Source organism: Budorcas taxicolor, chromosome 17 (assembly GCF_023091745.1).
Source record: "Budorcas taxicolor isolate Tak-1 chromosome 17, Takin1.1, whole genome shotgun sequence".
NCBI lineage: Eukaryota > Metazoa > Chordata > Mammalia > Artiodactyla > Bovidae > Budorcas > Budorcas taxicolor.
The window spans coordinates 72,205,293-72,225,551 of NC_068926.1; the positions used below are offsets into that span (position 1 = coordinate 72,205,293).

Consider the following 20,259-nt stretch of genomic DNA (forward strand, 5'->3'; position numbering starts at 1 on the left):
TCCCTTTCCTGGTCGAGGAAGGCGGGCCTGGGGCTGCGGGGCACTGGGCCTCGGTGTGGCCTGGAGCGCACCTGGCAGGCAGCTGCACAGCCAGGTGCGGCGAGATGCCCCAGGCAAGGTTGACGTTGTCCTTCCACTGCTTCTCGCTCAGGCTGCTGTACTTGGACCTCCAGTTGGCCACGCTGCTCTCCCCCGCCTGGTCCAGCTCCAGCTCCGGGGCGGACAGCGGGTTGTACCAGGTGATGAGACGCTCGATCTCGGTGGCCTGGGGGACAGACAGGGACATGGCTGCACCTCTGCGTGCCCCCAGCCGCCCCGCAGGCCTGGCGGGCGGGCCTCACCAGCAGGGACAGCAGCAGGGTCCGGCGCTTCATGTAGTATCTGTGCAGCTGGGAGCCCCGGTTGGTCTTCTTGGACATACCTGGGGTGGGGGGTGGACACAGGGTCTCCCTCAGAGACGCTCCATGACCCTGAGGACCCGAGGGACCCAGGTGAAAAGCCCCACTGACCCGACTTCTTGGAGATGGTGGACATGCCGCTGGACAGCGGGTACGTGTTGATCCAGCCCTGTGTGGCCTGCTGGCGAGAGCCGACCGCAATGTCCAGGTTGCTCCGGGTGTCCTGGTTGTCTGCAGGCAGACACAGCATTCCAGAAAAAGGCACTTGGACCTTCCGCATGGACGAGGCAGCCACGGGGGAGCAGACGGGGGAGACGGCCTCACAGAGAGCCAGGCACCTGGGAGCTCCAGAGGACTGCTGCAGCACACGCTTCCTACGGCGCGCAGCGCTCCCCGAGCTCAAAGCAGAGCAGCCCGAGCTCCGCCCCCAGTAGCCACGGGGCACCTGCCCCCCAGGTGTGCTTCCACACGGGGGGTCCGGGGCAGATGTGGGGCCGCCAGCCCTGCTCCGAGAGGAGTCAGGAGCCACTGGGACATTCGCTGTGGCTGCCGTCCCCTGTCCTGTGGCAGGCCGCCTGTGTGCATCTACCGCGGAGACCCTGGGGCCCCAGGTGCTGCAGGCAAGGGCCTGACCACGGGGACACCCCCACGGCACTTATGTTAGAGTCGCTCCTGACAGGACTGCCCTGCTGGGCGGCAAGGGACCGTGCCTGGCCCCTTGTGGCCCACCGGCCGCAGCCCAGGGTAGGCTGACGGGTGTCCGGGGAGCCCGTGGACAGCCTGGCGCTGGGAAGCTAGGCCGAGGGTGTCCCCTTGCCAAGCGTGGCAGGGCAGGGGCAAGCGGGCCGGCGTACCTGGGGGAGCGAGCTGGCTGGCGGTCAGGTACTTCTTGTCTGAGAACACGGCGGTCCAGAACTTGACCATCACGGTGACGTCCTCACGGAGCCTCTTCTCCCCCTGGGTCGGGAACCTTGGGGGGCAGCTGCAGACGGGTGGGGGCCAGGGTGAGAGCCAGGCGCGGGGCAGGGGGACCTGACCCGGGGCGGGGGCGGGGGGCACCTGAAGTAGTCAAAGGCGGTGGAGTAAATCTTCTCGCGGAGCACGTTGCGGATGGTGGCGTTGGGCAGCACGTCTGCATGCAGCAGGGACAGGCCGAGGGTCAGCAGCCTGCAAGGGGGGCCAGGTCAGCGCTCCGGCTCCCCCTGCCCGAGCTCGGGGCCTGCCTACGGGCAGTGGACCCCACCCCGGGGCCCCCGGGCCTCACTTGAAGCGGGGCCCGATGGCCGCCACGTGCCGGTTCATGCTGCCCGCGGCGCCCCCGATGCTCAGGGACAGAGCACGCTGCAGGAGGCTGCAGAAGATCTCCACCTGGTCAGAGCTGCAGTACTTGGCGATCTCGAACCGCTGCACCAGGAACTGGGGGGGAACACACCGCCTGTGGGGCCTGCCGGAGGGCAGGTGGGGTCTGCAAGGCAGGGGGTGAGGGTCTGGGGGAGAGGAGGGCCAGCACCGCCCCCTCCTGGAGGGGCATCTTCAACCTGGAGCCCTGGGGTAGCCCCCCATCCCCGGGGGAGAGTGGGAGGAGCCTCGGGGGCACGTACGTCGATCCAGATGTAGTGAGGGGTCACCTCGGGGGCGCACGGTCTGGGCTGGCTGGCTTCAGACGCGGCCAGGGGGTCTGCTTCCTTTATCTCCGCAGAAAACAGGCCAAACTTCTGCTCCACGGTCATCTGCCAGGCCCCGGCCATCTCCCGCATGAACTGCAAAAGCCTGGCCGTCAGCACCTTCGTGCGGCACAGGGAGGGGCCTGCTGCGCGTTCTTGTCGGTGCTTAGTCATGAAAGGAGGACACGCTCGCTGGAGACTTAGGAAACTGAGGGCGTGTGAAGAAGAGCAAAGCCACACGGTCCCATGATGGCCCCACCCCGGGCCTTTCACCACACGCCCGCCCAGGACCACAGCCAGACGCATGTCCCGCTTCCCGATGCCCACCTGTCACTGCACCACCTGCTCAGGGCCTCCAGAACCCAGTGCCACCTCCACCCCACGGACCCACGACGACACCTTCAAGCCCCAAACCAGGCCTGGGAAGAGCTGTGGGGGCCAAGTGGAGCCTGAGTCCCCACCATCAAGGTGTGGGGTTTGGAGGGAAGCAACTCCTTCCAAATGCAAACAGATAGAGAAAAACAACAGAATGGGAAAGACTAGAGATCTCTTCAGGAAAATCAGAGATACCAAGGGAACACTTCATGCAAAGATGGGCAAAATAAAGGACAGAAATGGCAGGGACCTAACAGAAGCAAAAGAGATTAAGAAGAGGTGACAAGAAGAACTATACAAAAAAGATTTTCAAGATCCAGGTAAACATGATGGTGTGATCATTCACCTAGAGCCAGACATCCTGGAATGTGAAGTCAAGTGGGCCTTAGAAAGCATCACTACGAACAAAGCTAGTGGAGGTGATGGAACTCCAGTGGAGCTATTTCAAATCCTGAAAGATGATGCTGTGAAAGTGCTGCACTCAATATGCCAGCAAATTTGGAAAACTCAGCAGTGGCCACAGGACTGGAAAAGGTCAGTTTTCATTCCAATCCCAAAGAAAGGCAGTGCCAAAGAATGCTTAAACTACCGCAGAATTGCACTCATCTCACACACTAGTAAAGTAATGCTCAAAATTCTCCAAGCCAGGCTTCAGCAATACGTGAACCGTGAACTCCCTGATGTTCAAGCTGGTTTTAGAAAAGGCAGAGGAACCAGAGATCAAATTGCCAACATCCACTGGATCATCGGAAAAGCAAGAGAGTTCCAGAAAAACATCTTTTGCTTCACTGACTATGCTAAAGCCTTTGTGTGGATCACAACAAACTGGAAAATTAGAGAGATGGGAATAGCAGACCATCTTACCTGCCTCCTGAGAAACCTGTATGCAGGTCAGGAAGCAACAGTTAGGACTGGACATGGAACAATGGAGTGGTTCCAAAATTGGGAAAGGAGTACGTCAAGGATGTATTCTGGCATCCTGTTTACTTGACTTATATGCAGCGTACATCATATGAAATGCCAGGCTGGATGAAGCACAAGCTGGAATCAAGATTGCTGGGAGAAATATCAATAACCTCAGATATGCAGATGACACCACCCTTATGGCAGAAAGTGAAGAGGAGCTAAAGAGCCTCCTGATGAAAGTGAAAGAGGAGAGTGAAGAAGCTGGCTTAAAATTCAACATTCAAAAAACTAAGATCATGGCATCTGGTGCCATCACTTCATGGCAAATAGATGGGGAAACAGTGGAAACAGTGTCAGACTTTATTTTGCAGGGCTCCCAAATCACTGCAGATGGTGACTGCAGCCATGAGATTAAAAGACGCTTACTCCTTGGAAGAAAAGCTATAACCAATCGAGACAGCATATTCAAAAGCAAAGACATTACTTTTCCGACAAAGGTCGCCTAGTCAAAGCTTATGGTTTTTCCAGTCGTCATGTATGGATGTGAGAGTTGGACCATAAAGAAAGCTGAGCGCCGAAGAATTGATGCTTTTGAACTGTGGTGTTGGAGAAGACTCTTGAGAGTCCCTTGGACTGCAAGGAGATCCAACCAGTCCATTCTGAAGGAAATCAGTCCTGAATATTCATTGGAAGGACTGATGCTGCTGAAGCTGAAATTCCAATACTTTGGCCACGTGATCTGAAGAGGGGACTCATGGGAAAAGACCCTGATACTGGGAAAGATTGGGGGCAGGAGGAGAAGGGGACAACAGAGGATGACATGGCTGGATGGCATCACCGACTCGATGGACCCGAGTTTGAGCAAGCTCTGGGAATTGTTGATGGACAGGGAAGCCTGGTGTGCTGCAGTCCACGGGGTTGCAAAGAGCTGGACGTGACGGAGCAAATGAACTGAACTGACTCCTTTCAGGGCAGGGAGGTAGTCAGATTCTGAAGATGCCTTCGAGGTAAAAGGTCGACCTGGCAGCATCTGCTAAGGCTCGCCATGGAGTGAGCTTCCTTCTGGGCATTTACAGCCAGGGGGCGGCGGGGCCAGGCTGGGCCCGGGCACCTGAACCAGGGGCCAGAACTGCCTCCCACCTCAGCGGCACTGAGGCCCTGCTTCCTGTGCTGCACGAGGTCAGCAAGGCTGCTCGCATCTTATCTTCCCAGAAACCCAAAAAAGAGGGCAGGAAGCCGGCAGGGCTCGCCTCCGAGTTAGGGCTGCAGCTGATCTGTCTGCCCTCCTTCCTGCCCTCTGTAACAGCACATGGTGCCCGGTAACAGGAAAGTCCAGAAACTGAAGACACAGCAATAAAGGGCGCGGCCCCTCTCTGCTGAGGCGTGGCAGGGCCCGGCCCACACCTCCCTGTGGAGGCGAGGGGGCGACAGCCAGCCAGCAGCCCTGAGCCGGCAGCAAGGGCCCGAGGACAGGGGCCAGCGTGGGGCCGGGGGCCTCGAGGGTGGTGGGCAGAGCGCGTGCGAGGAGCGGCTCTCCACAGGCGGCACTTCCCTGGCACACCCGGGGCCAGCGTGTCGTCTGCCACAAGTGGCGGATGGGGCTAACAAGGCCGAGACCTCAAGCCAGCCTAGTGACCGGTGATGGCAGGAGGCAGGCTGGAGTCTCACAGACCCCAAATGAAAAGCAAAGTGCTGGGCAGAAAAACTGTTTCGTAAGCCCTCTCCTAATTTTGGCGAAAGAATAAGAAAGCGAGGGTGGGTGTAAGCCAGGAAGCACAGCCCTTCTCGCCAAGCCTCTGCCCCGCCAGGGTGCGGCCTTCCCTGCAGCCCCACGGAGCCCCGGCCCCCAGGCCCCATGGGCTCCATTGCTTCCCAGGATGTCGGGTCCACAGGCACCAACTTCACACAGATGACCCTGATGCTAGAACTAACCAAGCAGGCAAGGACCATCAAGTAATGACTACAAAGACGTTCAAAGACTCACAGGAAAAGACAGAAGAGGTGACAGATTTGTCAGCAAAGAAGTACAAAGCATGAGAAAGAAATGGGAACCCTAGGCCTGAGAATTATAATCCCGAAACAAAACTTAACACTGAAAGTGGTTTCCCGACAGAGCGCCTAAGGCAGGGACCGTCCGGGGAAACTGCACAGAGCCCGACCGAAGTGGGCCGGACTGTGAGGCAGGGAACGCGGCCCACGGGAGGGCCGGTGTCCGTGGGCACCGCCATCGTCTCGAGGTCCAAAACGAGCATCCCCAGAGCCCAAGTGAGGAGACGGGGAAAATGGCGTACAAAGTATGAAACACTGGCCTCAAGTTTTGCAAGTGTGATGAAGAGTCTGAAATCTCTAAATTTAGTAAGTTCAGGAAGTCCCAACATAAAATACACAGGAAATCATACGCAGGCACCTGAGACTCAAGTTATTAAAAGATCAAAGATCCGAAACCACACAGCTGTCAATTCAGGACCACAGACCCGGGAAAACCTGCCTCTGTGCAGGATGAAGGAGCATGTTCCCGCCGCCTGCAGCCCAGGAAGTGCGGAGAGAACCGCGGACACGGGCTCCCACGGGAGGAGCGGACATGGTTTGGACAGACCCGCCAGCTTAGGAAAAGCCCGAAGACACACACAGCCCGGTTAAAAGGCGCGTGTCACGTGCAGCAGCAACACAGGCGAATGTGAGTCACGCACGAGCTCTGATGGGACGGGACACAGCCGTGACCACAGCGCCCCCTCCCCACAGTGACAAGAGCCGCGTGAGATGGCCAGGTGGACACAGGGTGCAGGACCCATGCCGTCACCCTGGGCATGCGGTCGGAACCTGCCGCGGGCCCTGAAGACAGCCCAGCACCGGCCGACCTCCCTCTGGGGGGGCACGGCCAGTGACCCCTCACCTCAGCCACGAGTGTGCCCCTGCCTGAACAACCCAGTTGCATCCTTGGAAGTTATCCAGCTAACCCCCTCAGGGGCAAGAACACAGAACCCCCTTCTGACCGTGCATTTCAGCTTAATGAAAGCAGGAAGACCGAAGCGCATCCGCGTCACCATGGCAGTTAACGGGCATCTGGGAAACATGAATCTGTTTCCAGATGTTATGTGACCCTCCTCTCCTTGGGCCCCTCCAGCAGGAAGTCCAGAAACATGGGCACAGGGGGCTGCCCTCCTGGGCAGCTGGGACCTGGCTGCTGTGAATAAACACAAGCGCCCTGGTGGCTCAGACAGTTAAGAGTCTGCCTGCAGTGTGGGAGACGTGGGTTAGATCCCTGGGTCGGAAAGATCCCCTGGAGAAGGAAATGGCAACCCACTCCAGTATTCTTGCCTGGAGAACCCCATGGACGGAGGAGCCTGGCGGGCTACAGTCCAAGGGGTCACACAGAGTCGGACACAGCAGGGATGGAAGCCACCGGCAGAGCGAGGGCGCCCCCTGCCGAGCGCTGGGGGAGCAACAGCGTCAGGCACCGCCGGTCCCTGAACCCAAGTCCCCTCTCAGCTGGGAGGTGTTCCTGGGGTCAGGCTTTCCCATCACCGTCTTGCTGACATGCGAGGCCCCGGGGGGACAAGGGTGCTTGCCCGGGGTCTCCACGCTCCACAGCCAGGGGGCCAAGGCTGGCTCTCCACCCCTCGGGCCCCATGGCCAGCGTCTTACCGGCACCTCCACCCCATTCTTGCCGGCCAGCAGCCACTCCCAGCAGGCCAGGGCGGTCTCCATGCCGTGCTCGTTGAACATCTGCAGGGGGGCCCAGCACAGGTGGTGGAGGAGCTGCGGGTCACAGTCTGCAACCAGGGGGACGCCGTTCAGAGGCCCTGACGGCGGGCCCGCGGCCCCCACCCCCGCGCACAGCGGCCGTGGCCCCTGGGCCAGCACCTCTGCTGCTGATGAGCCTGGCTGTCAGCTTGAACATGGCCTGCGTGTACTGCTGAGCGTCGCCGGCACCCAGCGCCGCCCTCAGCTCCTGGACCATTATCTTGTTCAGGTCCGAGGTGTGGCCTGTGGCATCCGAGAACCGGATCATTCCGTACACCTGCAGGCAGTTGAGGTGCTCGTGGCCCGGCCGCCCAGCCCACAGCTCCGTGCCCGCGCCGAGTGCCAGACGGTCCCCGCAGCCCACCTCCTGCCCCCAGAGCTCCTCCTCCAGAAGCACCTGCTGCTCCCAATGCTCTGGACGGACCCCCAGGGAAGGGGGCTTCTTGAGTCGGATGTTTTTCTTTCCAAGACTTGAGAAGAGCTCCCACCCCTTTCAAAGACTGGACCTTCCCCAGAGACGCACCTCCCGCCACCCCTGGGCAGGGGAGGTACCTCGCCTGCATAGCGGTTGCGCAGGTTCAGTGAGGCCATGAAGTTGGAATAGTCCTTCTTGACACAGGCTGGCCGCTCCGTGAGCTGCGTCGCCTGCGAACACACCACGGTGGCCGCGCCGTCCAGCACGACCCCGTCTACCGCGCGGACCCGACCCCGCAGAGCGCTGGCCTCCGCTCTCCGTCAGAAGCACAGGCTGCGGCTTCCGAGTCTGGGGCCTGCCGCGAGCTCCCAGGCGGGGGCCGGGCCCCGACCACGGCGCACGTACCCCGAGGCTGGTGCTCTGCTTGTTGTAGCCGGCGTAGTGCAGGACGCCCTCCGTAGCCATGGCCAGCCCCGTGTGCTGCGACAGCCCGGACACCCAGTTCTGGCGCTTGCTCAGGTACTCCTGCCACGGGACCGCGTCGCCGCGGAGCTGAGGCGTGCCTCTGCGCGGCAGGTGGGCAGCCAGCCGAGCCTCCAAGCCGGCACCACCCCGCCGGCGCCACACTCCCCGGTCAGCTGCCCTGAGCTCCTCCGCAGCCCCACCGCACACCCCACCCCGGGCTGGCACTTCTGCCCCAGGTGCCCCCACTGTCCCTGGCCCCACACACCAGCGCCGTGTCTGGGTAAAGCTCCCGACAGCTGGAGGGAGCTCACCAAGGCCGCTTCCCGCCGACCTCAAGGAAGTACCTGCAGGTGGGACTTGGTGACCGTGGGCGCCCACTTCATGGCCTCCTGAAGGATCATCCCGCAGCGCGCAGCGAAGTCCTTGACGATGCTCTGGCAGAGGGGGCGAGGGCAGGCAGCACTCAGCGCCCCAGGGCTGGGCTGTGGCCCCGGGCCCCGCTCGGCCCTGCCCGCCTACCTCTCGGGCCTCATAGGTGTCCGGGACGGTGATGCGGTAGGGCACGTCGGGAATGTCGTAGTACGGCTGGTCCTTGTGGATGTCCTGGGAGCGCAGGGCCCACCTCGCACCGCGTCCCCACGGGCGCCTCCCTCCCTGCCCCCGCCCATCTGTGACGGGCGACCCCCGCCCCCCCACTTGGGGCGTGAGGCAGGCTCGGCGGGGGCGGGGCACTCACCGCGCTCAGCGACAGGGACAGGGTCTGCAGGATGTCCAGCATGGTCTTCAGCACTGTCCCGCTCCAGAGCAGGTGGGGGAACCTGCACCCAGAGCCCCCTGCTCAAGGCCCAGAGCCCGCCGCCCAGAGCTGTGCTCCTGAGACCACCCAACCCCATTGCCCTGGCCGCCACCGGCCAAGCCCCACTGCTCCCCACGGGGCCCTCTGTCTCCATCCACGGCCCCTACCCCCACACTGAACACGGCAAGACGGGACCCTTGAGCCACAGGGGCTGCGGGCACCAGCTGTACTCGCAGAGGCCCGAGTGTGGCGACAGCCGTGTGTGTGTGGCACCTTGGGGTTCACAGGAGGAGCTGCCGGGAGCCGGGTGCTCACGGAGTAGGCTGCGGGCATGGAGGCCGGCTCAGACATGCCCTCTGGCCCTGCCTGGACAGCATCTGCTTCGGGGACCATGCAGGCCCGTTCCTTGTCTGAGGCCATCACGGGGCCGTGGGGCAGGCCCGGGCTGCCCTCAGTGCCCTCCCCCGGCAGTCATTCTGGCAAGGCAGGGACAGCGTGGGGTGCAGGGGGCTTAGGGCGGGCCCGGTCCTCCTGTGGGCCAGGGGGACACCTGGGGCCTCTGGGGGGCTGCGGGCTGGGGGGCGGTGCGCGGCGCGGCAGGGAGCGGAGCTCACTTGTCCACCAGCCCGGACAGGTACTTGTCGGCGACCCTGCGGATGCGCTTGTGGACGTGGTTGAAGCTGACCAGCAGGAACTGCGCGTGCCGCTCCAGCTCCTCCTCGTTCTCCTTGGTCTTGGCCTGGGTTCGGAACACACAGGCTGCAGGCCCCGTGCGCGCGTTCTGGCGGGCATGCGGCAGCCCCGTGCGCGCGTTCTGGCGGGCGTACCCCCAGGCTTACTTTCTCCGCCATCATGTTCAGGAAGGCGTCGAACACCTTGTCGGCGACAGCAATCACACACTGCATCATCCCTGTGACACGGGGGCGTCAGTGGGGGGCTGCCCCGCGCCCCCGGCCACACCGGGACGTTCCCACCAGCCCCTTACAGGCGCCTTCCGAGTCAGCACACGGCCCTCGCGGCGACGCGGCAGCCTGTCTCTGCTCTCCCACTAAAACGCAAACAGCGCCCAGGCCGTGCGCTGCTTCTCTCTGCTGCCTCGACTCCAGTATTCCTGCGTGGTCTTGTCCCTTTTCTTACGTTAGGTTCGCTTCACTAGGGCTTTGGTGATGGGCACGCTTTGACAGCACAGAGAGGTTCGAGTGTGGTCCTGCTGGGACGGTGAACCTCGGGTCCATGCATAGCACCCAGGGGCCTGCAAGTCCTCATGTCTCACACACACTCGTGTCCTGAAAGCTCCCAGGAAAGGAGGACGCGGCCTTAAACCAGGTGTGGCCCACAGATCCTACTGCTGGAGGTGTGTGGGAGCCGCTGGGTCTGCTCAGGAGTGGCAGGCCTGCTGCAGCACGCAGGATGCCCCAGGGAGAGGCAGGTGCCCCACGGCGAGCTGTCTGCTCTTGGCTGACTAGCCCCGCTAACCGCTGCTCGTGAGACGTCTCTGCCCATCAGCTGCAGGGCACCCTTCCTACCTGGTCACTGGCACCAGGGGTGGCCCTACACAGGTGCCCGACCTCTCCCTGGACCCCGTGGCTCTTTCCTGGTCTCCCTCTTTCCTGATCGCACGAGAGGAGCACCTACAGTCGCTAATTTACAAACACTTGGAAGAAACGGGCTTCCCTGTAGCTCAGTTGGTTAAGAATCTGCCTGCAATGCAGGAGACCCGGGTTTGATCCCTGGTTCAAGAAGATCCCCTAGAGAAGGAAATGGCAACCCATTCCAGTCCTCTCGCCGGGAAAATCCCCAGGGACAGAGGAGCCTGGCGGGCTACAGTCCGTGGAGTCGCCACCACCCGTGGAGGAACAGTTAGCCGCTGCCCACACAGGCACACGGGGACACGCGCACACCACCTCCTCCAAGACGCTGTCCTGGTGTGCTTTCCCTTTTCTAAGCAAGACAGCAGGGACGTATCCACGTGTGGGTTCTGTACCCTGGCCTTGGTCCTCTCAGCAGCAGTGTTGAGAAGCAAGATCGCGCCTCAGCCACGCGCCGCCCAGCACATCCCTGCTCCCAGGGGCCCGGGCCACGTGCTATGCTCATGTTTCTGAGGCGGCATGCAGCAGCGCGGAGCTGCCTTCTCCAAGCACACAGGGAGCACACTCCGTCTATACCACTAAACCCCAACGCACCTCAGAGGCCCGCCGTGCCGACTTACCGGACTTGTCTTTCTGGATCGCTTTGTCCTCAAAGTAGCAGAACATCACCTGGAAGCGGTCGGGGTCGGTGGAGCGCAGGACCCTGCGGGACGGCCCGGGTGAGCGCACAGCTCAGGCCCAGCAGCCGCAGCGCCGCCCGGATGGGCGAGGCCGTGAGCATGGCTGCCCCTTCTGGGGCCTTGAGGGCCATGTGTAGGGCTGGCGGCTGCTCCGGCGGCAGTTCAGCGGCCTGGCCCCAAGCGGAGGTGGCCGCCCGGAGCCCGGGGGCATCGGGGGCTCAGGAAGCAGGCGCACACGGAAGAGCGGGAGCCTGGGCTGGCGCCTCTAAGGACGCTGATACGCCAGGAGGAGCGGCACAGCCCGAGCCGGGACGGTGTGCGCAGGGCCAGCCCGCGTACCTCATGTACTCCAGCCGGTAGACGGACAGCAGGTAGGTGGACATGGCGAAGTCCAGCTTGCCGATGAGAGTGGACACCTCGGGGGCCGGGTCCAGAAGGTTGACGATGGTGCTGCGCAGCTCGCTCAGCTCGGCCTGTGGGCGGCGGGGCTGCGTGGGTGCAGGTGGCCCCATCCCCGAAACCGGCCCCATAGACACGCAGGACCAGCCCTCTCATCCCCAGGAGCTTCCCGAAACCCCGCCTGGAGCGCCGTGCTTGGCAGGGAGGCATCCTTACGGGCGTGACTGTGTCGTTCTTCATGGCTGAATTGTACTGGAGGACGGACCGCAGGGGCTCTCTGCTGGGGAAGGTGAGCAGCGGCGACTTGGTGGCAATCTCACAGACGCCCTCGTACCACTCCTCCGGCCAGAGTCCTGCAGGACGGGGAGGGCTGAGGCGCCACCTGGCTCGGGAGGCGCCCCACTGGGGCCCATGCTGACAGCGGCTCTAGCCGTGGGCCCCTTGCCTGAGCCCGTCTCAGGATGGGAATAGAAACAAGTCTGTTTCCTAAGTGAGGCAGGGCCCCCGAAGGCACGTGGTGTCCCAGAACCCTAAAGCACGTCCCCACTGTAGAGGCAGCAGCCACACCGGCCGCCCTGCGTGTGCACACGCCCTGCCAGGCCCCTGGGCCTCACTCTGCACTGTCCCCGGGGCCCTACCTGAACCCTCCACGGCAAAGCCCATCAGCACCGAGTACAGCCAAAAGTCCCGGAAGAGCTTCTGCAGTCTCGGCTTCGGCTCCTTGATGGGCGGCAGCCGCCGGGTGAGCTGGCGGAGCAGAGGCAGAGAAGGGGGCTGTCTGCACATGGAGCTGAGCCCTACGGACGCGAGCCTGTGACCCGCCCTCCAGGCCTCCTCTCAGAGGAGCAGCCACCTGGCCCAGGAGGGGAAGGCCGGACCAGCGGCCCCCAGCAGGCTCCCTGGAAACCCTCCCGTGCCCTCGAGTGCAGGCAGGCTTTGTGCTGGGAGGGCCAGCCCCGCTTCACCACCAGGAAGCAGGCGGCAGCAGCCCCAGGACCTCGGCCAGGTGTTTACAGGTGGGCAGCGTGCCTGCAGGAGCACCAGGCCCGAGGCGGGGGTGCGGGGTTGGGGGCAGGGAGGCGCAGGGACCATGGGCAGAACCCAGCGCATGAAGCAGGTAACAACAGGTGAGCCTCTCGGGACTGGACTCCCCGCCCCCGCCCCCGTGGCAGCATTCCGCTGTGTGTGCTCGCGCGTGCGTGTGTGTGTTGGGGGGCTCAGGTATGGACAATGGTAAACGCACACAGCACCTGGCAGACGCGTAGACCCTCCTGAGCTTCTGGGAGAGGCCACGCCCCCACACGGTGCTAACTAACCCACCGCAAGCGGGTCTCCCCGGCCCAAACGTGCACTACGACCTATAAGCACCGAGTACGTGCCAGGTGGTGGCCAGGAATAGGGTGATGCCCACCGCTGTGGGGGGATGGCAAGATGGGCCCCTTCACCCACTGTGGGTAGGATGATAATCAATACAACTCTTCTTGGAAAGTGAGTCCAAAATAGGCACCATAAACGAGACACCCTGGGGCTTCCTGGCAGTCCACGGTTATGACTGGACTCGCACTGCCAGGGGCCCGAGTTAAGCCCCTGGTCGGGGACGAAGACCCTGCAAGCTGTGCAGCACAACCCAAACAAACGGAACCCCACAAACCAGACCCAGAGGCGCCCAGGACCGACGGCCCCTGCCAATGCCCCGAGAACCTCCGGAGACCGGAACCCCACAAAGCAGACCCAGAGGCGACCAGGGCCCGGAGCCTCGGTGCGGCCCTGCTTCCCTGCGACACAGGGGAGTTGGGCTGGGTGCCCAGAAGGGACCAGGGCCGGCATGCAGGCCTGGGCCAGGGTCTCCTTGTGGCCCCCTCGGCCGAGAACTGAGGTCGGCATGCACGGTGGTGGGAGCCCACATCCAGGGTAGCGTCCGAGCCACCCCCATGACACAACCCAGCTCTGGCCACAGGGTCCTGAGGGCTCGTCCACAAGGAGACAGACGGGCCTCCAAATGTGGAGTCGCAGCTGCTGGGCGGTGACCGGGCACACAGCGGGGCTTTGTGCTGACGAGGCTGGGGGGCGGTGTTTCATCTGCAATCTGTGTACTTTGGAAGACTGCGACTGCAGTCCAGCACCAAAGGTCGCGGGAGCGCGCGGCCGACCTTGGCCGATTCTGCCCCTGCAGAGCCACTTTGCACCAGCGGCACAGAGGTGAGTGAGTAGGTCTCCAACCTTTCTGCGGGTAAGGTGGGTGACGGGCTTGTTTCTCTGTCTGGCAACACCTTCCCATAGTCCCTACCGCTGTTTTCGGAATGGAAGGGTCTTCTGTCCATTTTGCCCGCCCGTGAGGAGGGTCTGCACAAGCTTAAGGACCTGAACTGGGGACAGGGCTGGTGGGAGGGGGCATCCTGGTTCTGGGGTGTCACAATTGGTTCAGGAAAATGTGTCTATGTGTGTGTCACACGTGTGCACACACACATGCAGACAGACCTGGCGAGCCTGGGGACAGGGCCCGGGGGTGGCGAGCCTGGGGACAGGGCCCAGGGGTGGCGAGCCTGGGGACAAAGGCCCGGAGGTGGCGAGCCTGGGGACACGGGCCTGGGGGTATTCTGTGCTGAGTCTGAAGTCCCATCCACTTTAAGAGCGTCCTCAGCTGTCAGCCACGCTCCTCCTGGGCCGGGGGACAGCAGCCAGGAGGGACAAGGGCCACGAGGGCCGGGCTCTGCTCCGTGCAGCCAGCATGAGGCGGCGCCACAGAACAGGCCCAGAAAAGCAAGCTGTCACATGGTTCACCTTGCGAAGGCACTGCTTCTCTTCAAACATAATACCCTGGATTTAAACACAACCAAGCGATAATTCTGAAGCATCTTACTTAACTCCTATGATGCTGAATGGCAAGACGACAGGGAGATGTACCTTCCAGGTCCCTAGCTTTTATCCACAGGACGCGAGGTCTCAGCAGATACACCCTGCTCCCTCTGACGAGGGCGTAATGAGCGTGACAGGCTTGTCAGCGTGGAACACGCAAGAGGACACGGAACGCTCCCACTTGTGCTGAGTGCACATGGGCAGACACGGACACCTTCGCCTCCACCTCCCTGTCGGCTCTCACTGCCTGCTCCTGAACCCTCGATTACAACAGAGGGGTCAAAGTCGGGAGCCACGCGCCTGTCCCTCTCCAAACGTGGTGCTCCGGGCGTGCGGCTGGCCGCAATCACAGGGCTGAGGGCCAAGCGCTGGACACTGCGGAGGGGCCATGACCCTGGGTCCGGTTGAGCCCCCGGCCCAGCGCAGGCGGGACCCGCAGGCTGGCACCCAGCACGGAGCTCCCGGCCTGGCCCCGAGCACAGGCAGAGGCTCGGGCGGGACTCACGGAGCTCCAGGGGCCTCCGTGCACTGAGCCCGTCCTCAGGCCCAACCAGCCCAGCTCCACCTCACAGGAGCCCACGGTGCTCTCCCAGCCTGGGTGGGGAACAGAAGTCCTGGTCCCCAGAGGCCCAGCAGACGGCTGCACACCCACACACTGAACAAGACACGCCACCGCAGGGGACTGAAGGGACACTGGATGCTGTCCCCCTCCTGGGAACCGGGCACGTCGACAGCCACGCTCTCCCGGGGGGCAGTGCCCAGCCAGGGAGGCGGGCACGCGGGGGAGGGGTGGCAGGCAGACAACCCCCCGGGGCACCCTGCTCCCATGGAGGAAGCCCCTCAGGCCTCTGGTAGGCGCTTCTAACAGCACCCCCACACCGTGACCCAGAGCACTATGGGGATCCTGGTGGAGACGGGGCCCTCCCACAGCAGCGGGCAGTGACTGGCAGATGCAAGAATGGTCACCCCTCACCCCCCGGGGCTGAGAGCAGCCCGGGCCGACCCCTGCACCGCAGACACGGCCCAGGTCACGCAGATTAGACCCCGCTGACTCCCAGCACAGGTGGCCCCCAGCCCCCTGCCAGCACCGTCCTCGTGAGCCCTCCGCACTGCAAGCGGGCCCCCGGCCGACTGGGGGACACTGCGGTGCCTCCAGGGCCCCGGGTGTCACTCGAAAAATTGACCCAGAACTCAGTACACGAGTGAAAAGGAAACTCCCTGGGTCCCCAGGCCCCAGGGTTTTGCCCACTTTTCCACCAGGAGTTCTGAGCGGTGCCCCTCACGAGGCCCCACGGAACGTCAGGCGTGTCTGTCTTCTACCGGATCCCAGCGTGTCTGGGGACGGGCACCCGGGGCCCCTCTGGTGTGGGGGGCTCCCAGGCCGTTCTCACGCGTCTGCTCTCCCCCAGCTCCAGCTCCTCTGGGATGTGGTGCCCGCTGCGCCCGCTCCTGCTGGCCCTCCTCCTTGCATCTGCGTGCAGGACCCTTGGCCCGCGGGGGCGGCGTGATGACGGTGGGGGTGAGCCCGAGTCTGCGGAGCCCCAGTGGGGGCGGCTGAAGGGCAGCAACGTGAGCAGGCCCCTGCCACCCGCCGCCTTCCACGAGGAGAACACGGTCACCACCGAGTGGGCCACGGACGGGGAGGAGGAGGAGGACTACCTGGACCTGAGCCAGATCTTCGGGGAGGACGGCGACGACTACGGAGACGTCGTGGACGCGGACCCCCCCCCACGCCCCGGGGCGGGCGCCGGCAGCGTGCTCCGGCTCTTCCCCGGCAAGAGCCGCGTGCAGCGGCTCAACCTCCTCAACGCGCAGTTCGCCTTCGACCTGTACCGGGCGCAGGCGGCACGGGCTGGCACGGCCGACAACATCTTCCTGGCGCCCGTGGGCGTGTCGGCCGCCATGGCCATGCTCTCCCTGGGCCTGGCGGGCGACACCCACCAGGAGGTGCACGCGGCCCTGCGCTTCGCCGAGTTCGTCAACGCCAGCACCACCTACGAGCTGGGCACCGTCCACAACCTGTTCCGGAAGCTGACCCACCGCCTCTTCCGCAGGGACTTCGGGTACACGCTGCGCTCTGTCAGTGACCTCTACGTGCAGAAGCAGCTCCCGGTCCGGGACGACTTCAAGGCCAAGGTCCGGGAGTACTACTTCGCCGAGGTCCGGGCGGCCGACTTCTCCGATCCGGCCTTCCTCGCCCACACGAACCGGCACGTGGCCCGGCTCACCAAGGGCCTCGTACGAGACGCGCTGCAGGACGTGGACCCCGCGACGCAGATGCTGCTGCTCAACTGCCTCTACTTCAAAGGTAGGAGGCAGCAGGCCCCGGGTTGGACTCGCGGGCAGGGCAGCGGGGCCTGCAGCCTCCACCTCCACCACCCCGCAGAGCCAGGCTCCGGGTGGCTCGCAGGGCCAGGGAAGGTCCCGGCGAGGAAGCCCATGGTTCACGCCTCGCTGCGGCCAGTACAGGCTGCTGCTGTCAGCGTCTCCGTCTCATGGGTGCGGAACTGCACCGCTGCTCTGAGGAGCAGGGCTGCTCAGCGTCCCCTCCAGCCAGTGTCAGACCTGAGCTGGTGCCTCTCTCTGCATCAGGCCCACCTGGATCTCAGTTTTCTTATTCTCTTTCGGGTCGGACCAACAGCTGGAGCCCGGCTGGGCTGGAGGAGCTCACGTTCACACCCCCCTCCTTCCCAGACAGCTGGGGCAGGGAAATCAAGCCCATATCTAGAGCTACTGCTCTGGGCCAGCAGTGAGGCACCTCCAAACCCCACACACTTGCACACAGGCCCCTGGGACCCCAGAGAGAAGGCAGTGCGGGTCTGTAAAGCCCAGGCCCAGCTCGCAGTGCCCTGTGGGCACCCCAGCCAGGACACCTCAGCGGCCCACCCCCCGCCCAGGGAGCCGGCAGGCAGCCAGGAGCAGCAGGGTCGTGGGGCAGCCGCGTGTGTGCCTGTGGCCAGGGCAGCCTCTGAGCGGCGGTTCTCAAGTGTGGCCCCCACACCAGCAGCATCAGTGCCACCCGGGTCCGGCCCAAACCAGACGTGTGGGTCAGACCGTGGGGCGGGCGGTGCAGCCTGTCTGAGCGACCCCCATGCCGCTGTCACAGAGGCCCTGCTCCGCTGACCTCACAGGGTCCTGGGTGAACAAATTCCCGGTGGAAATGACACACAAGCACAGCTTCCGGCTGAACGAGCGGGAGGTGGTCAAGGTCCCCATGATGCACACCAAGGGCGCCTTCCTGGCAGCCAGCGATCAGGAGCTGGGCTGCGACGTGCTGCGGCTGGACTACGTGGGGGGCGTCAGCATGCTCGTGGTGGTCCCACACAAGCTGTCTGGGATGAAGACCCTGGAGGGCCAGCTGACGCCCCAGGCAGTGGAGCGGTGGCAGAGGAGCATGACCAACAGGTGCCTCGGGGGCGGGGGGCGCCGGGCCGCGGTCGCTTTAGGGGAAAGGGTATTGTCCCCCAGGCCGCTGTGAGTTCAGCCCAGAGCTCTTGCTCGGCCAGAGGTGGTCAGGGCGCACCGGTGAGAAAAGGCGCGGCGACAGCAGCGGCGTGGCTCTGCCACAGCTCTGCCCCGGCCCCGGGGTCGTCCGCCACGCCTGTCCATCTCGGGTCCCTGTCAGGACAGGTCTGTGGTTGGTCGGGGCGAGAGGGACGCATCTGTCACCTCCCAGTCTCCCTGGGCCTGTGTGAAGACGTGACCCTGGTCCAGGCCTCCCTGTAGGACCAGAGCACAGACGGAGCAGGAGCCGGGGCAAAGGCAGGCCTGCCCAGAAGCCAGGCCGTCGTGCGGGCCGCAGGCTGGCACGGCTGCGACGCCTCAGGGAACGGGGCTCCTCTGGGATGCCACATGGGCAGAAACGCGCTCTCTTCCCGACCAGGACACGGGAGGTGCTCCTGCCCAAGTTCAAGCTGGAGAAGGACTACGACCTGGTGGGGGCCCTGCGGGCCCTGGGAGTCACAGCGCTCTTTGACAAGCACAGCAACACCACGGGGATCACGGGCCAGAGGATCGTCATTGACCTGGTAACACCCGCCCTCGCTCGTCCCGTCTGGGCAGGGCCCCCAAGCCCCCACCCCGCCTGCGGACCCCGGGCCTGCTCATCGAGCGCCCCGGGGAGTCCCACGTGGCCGCGGTGCACACCACAGAAGTGACACCGTTCAGCCCCTTACACAGCACAGCCCCAGCTTAGCTGACGGGTGGGCACCGAGTCCCGAGGGCTGTCCAGACCCAGTGAGCCCGGCCTCCCCCATCACCCCGCCCCTTCCTGGGAGGACACAAGCCTCTGCACCCCAACCCCGAGTTGTGACCGCTGCCCCCTGACGCGTCCCTTGTGCCCGACGCAGTTCAAGCACCAAGGCACCATCACGGTCAACGAGGAGGGCACGCAGGCCGCGGCCGTGACCACCGTGGGGTTCATGCCGTTGTCCGCCCAGGTCCGCTTCAGCGTCGACCGGCCCTTCCTGTTCCTCGTCTACGAGCACCGCACCAGCTGCCTGCTCTTCCTGGGCCGGGTCGCCAACCCCACCCGGCCTTAGTGGCGGGGCCTGGGCGTCTCGAGTGCTTTGGGGCATCCACGATCCTATTTCCCTTCTGACAACCACCACGAGATGCCTGCGCCGGGACCCCGTGGCCCAGCCCCCTTTCCGGGAGACGCGGACGAGGAGGCGACGCTCCTACCGTCAAGCCTGCAGGACAGCTGTCACTGAAGGGTGCTGGCGCAGACACACGGCCCCCTCCTCACAGGTCAGCCCCAGGCCCAGCAGCGCCCCTCTGCCACCCAAAGCTGCTCCCCACTATGGAGCACGAGGGCCCCCAAGATGCTGACAGCCAGCCCCTCCTCAAGCGAGGCCCAGCCCGCTGGCAGAGGCATGGCTGCTCAGAGCACAGCGTGGGCCGCAGCCACGCCTCCCACCCAGGGCTTAATAAACGGTAACGCTTTTACTGGGTGTGCTCTCCTTTCATAAGCACAAGTAACTAAGAGAAGCCGAGTTCACACTGCCCGACGCCCCGGAGTGCTGGAGGCTGAGAGCGATCTGAGGGCCCCACAGTGACCCAGGGCAGGGCACGCCTGCGGCTCGGACACGGCAGTGCAGATGGGGCTGGGGGCCGCGTGCACGGTGCGGCCCGAGACCCACTCCCACCTCCGGCGCTCTGAGGCGAGCCCTCCGCCTCAGGCTCCCTGTCTGTGAAATGGGGGTGACACAGCCCTGCCTCGCAGGACTGCAGTGAGGATGAAGTGGGTCACTGCCTGAAGGGGATCAGCACAGTTCTGGGGCAACCACCCAGCCTGGGGCCCTAACAGGGGCCTTGCTGGGCCCTCGCCTTCTCCGCCTGAGGTGAAGCATAGACTCCTGTGGACAGATGCCACTCCCACGAGAGAACGGGCACAGCTTTCAGGGGAGCCGGTGAGCTGAAAGTGTTAGCCCACGACCCTGTGTTACGACTCCGGGAGAATGAGTGACCTGCCCAAGGCCCCGGAGCTGCAAGGGGCCCCTGGCCGAGCAGCCTGAGTGGACCTTTTCCACGGCCTGTCACGTGGCTGCGGCTCAAGCCGCAGGTTCCAATTGTGGAACCTGGGACATTCTGAGGAGCGTTCACAGAGTCGCAGGACACAGCCCACGACCCTCAGGCAGGAAGGCACCTCGGTGGCCAGGGGACCCAGCTCCCTGACCCCGGGCTCCAAGGTCACCCAGGAGGGAGCGGCTGCCTTAGGGCAGGAACCCCTACTTCCCGCCCAGACCCACTGGCTAGTGCCCTCGACAGGGTAACTCAGGACAGCGTGCCACCGAAAGACCCCAAGCTGTAAAGAGTGTAGAACTTCAGAGCAAACTAACACCGAGGGAAACCAGCGTCTCCGTGCACATCCGGGTTGCCTGGAACAAAGGCCAGAACCACGCTCTCCAGGCTCCGCGTTAAGCAACACAACCAATATTTGTCCCCCCGCCCCCAGTATAACCATTAACTTG

At 63.9% G+C, this 20,259-nt stretch overlaps 2 protein-coding genes across 2 annotated transcripts in view; one reads left to right on the forward strand and one right to left on the reverse strand.

Moving 5' to 3' along the window:
• Positions 1–20,259, reverse strand: part of PI4KA (phosphatidylinositol 4-kinase alpha) — a 57,741-nt gene that overhangs the window by 8,725 nt on the left and 28,757 nt on the right. Inside the window, exons 20-39 of the mRNA XM_052654954.1 lie at positions 12,070–12,178; positions 11,648–11,784; positions 11,372–11,505; positions 10,973–11,055; positions 9,603–9,673; positions 9,378–9,502; positions 8,704–8,785; positions 8,487–8,570; positions 8,312–8,401; positions 7,908–8,027; positions 7,640–7,732; positions 7,208–7,364; positions 6,989–7,116; positions 2,000–2,158; positions 1,663–1,814; positions 1,458–1,565; positions 1,253–1,380; positions 510–629; positions 342–421; positions 72–265 (exon numbers count right to left, since the gene is read on the reverse strand). Of these exons, the coding sequence (XP_052510914.1) occupies positions 72–265; positions 342–421; positions 510–629; positions 1,253–1,380; positions 1,458–1,565; positions 1,663–1,814; positions 2,000–2,158; positions 6,989–7,116; positions 7,208–7,364; positions 7,640–7,732; positions 7,908–8,027; positions 8,312–8,401; positions 8,487–8,570; positions 8,704–8,785; positions 9,378–9,502; positions 9,603–9,673; positions 10,973–11,055; positions 11,372–11,505; positions 11,648–11,784; positions 12,070–12,178 (2,354 nt within the window). The remainder of the gene's footprint in view (positions 1–71; positions 266–341; positions 422–509; positions 630–1,252; positions 1,381–1,457; positions 1,566–1,662; positions 1,815–1,999; positions 2,159–6,988; positions 7,117–7,207; positions 7,365–7,639; positions 7,733–7,907; positions 8,028–8,311; positions 8,402–8,486; positions 8,571–8,703; positions 8,786–9,377; positions 9,503–9,602; positions 9,674–10,972; positions 11,056–11,371; positions 11,506–11,647; positions 11,785–12,069; positions 12,179–20,259) is intronic.
• Positions 13,431–18,828, forward strand: SERPIND1 (serpin family D member 1). The gene is made up of 5 exons (XM_052654981.1): positions 13,431–13,630; positions 15,697–16,595; positions 17,419–17,692; positions 18,171–18,315; positions 18,637–18,828. Exons 1-5 carry the CDS (start codon positions 13,431–13,433, stop codon positions 18,826–18,828), a joined length of 1,710 nt encoding a protein of 569 aa, XP_052510941.1.

What these genes read in the sequence shown, in the direction of transcription:
- SERPIND1 (XM_052654981.1), top strand. Translation starts at nt 13,431, where the DNA reads ATGTGGAGTCGCAGCTGCTGGGCGGTGACCGGGCACACAGCGGGGCTT. An exon ending in CAACTGCCTCTACTTCAAAG is followed by an intron (nt 16,596 to 17,418) that starts GTAGGAGGCAGC and finishes CTGACCTCACAG; the next exon opens with GGTCCTGGGTGAACAAATTC. An exon ending in AGAGGATCGTCATTGACCTG is followed by an intron (nt 18,316 to 18,636) that starts GTAACACCCGCC and finishes TGCCCGACGCAG; the next exon opens with TTCAAGCACCAAGGCACCAT.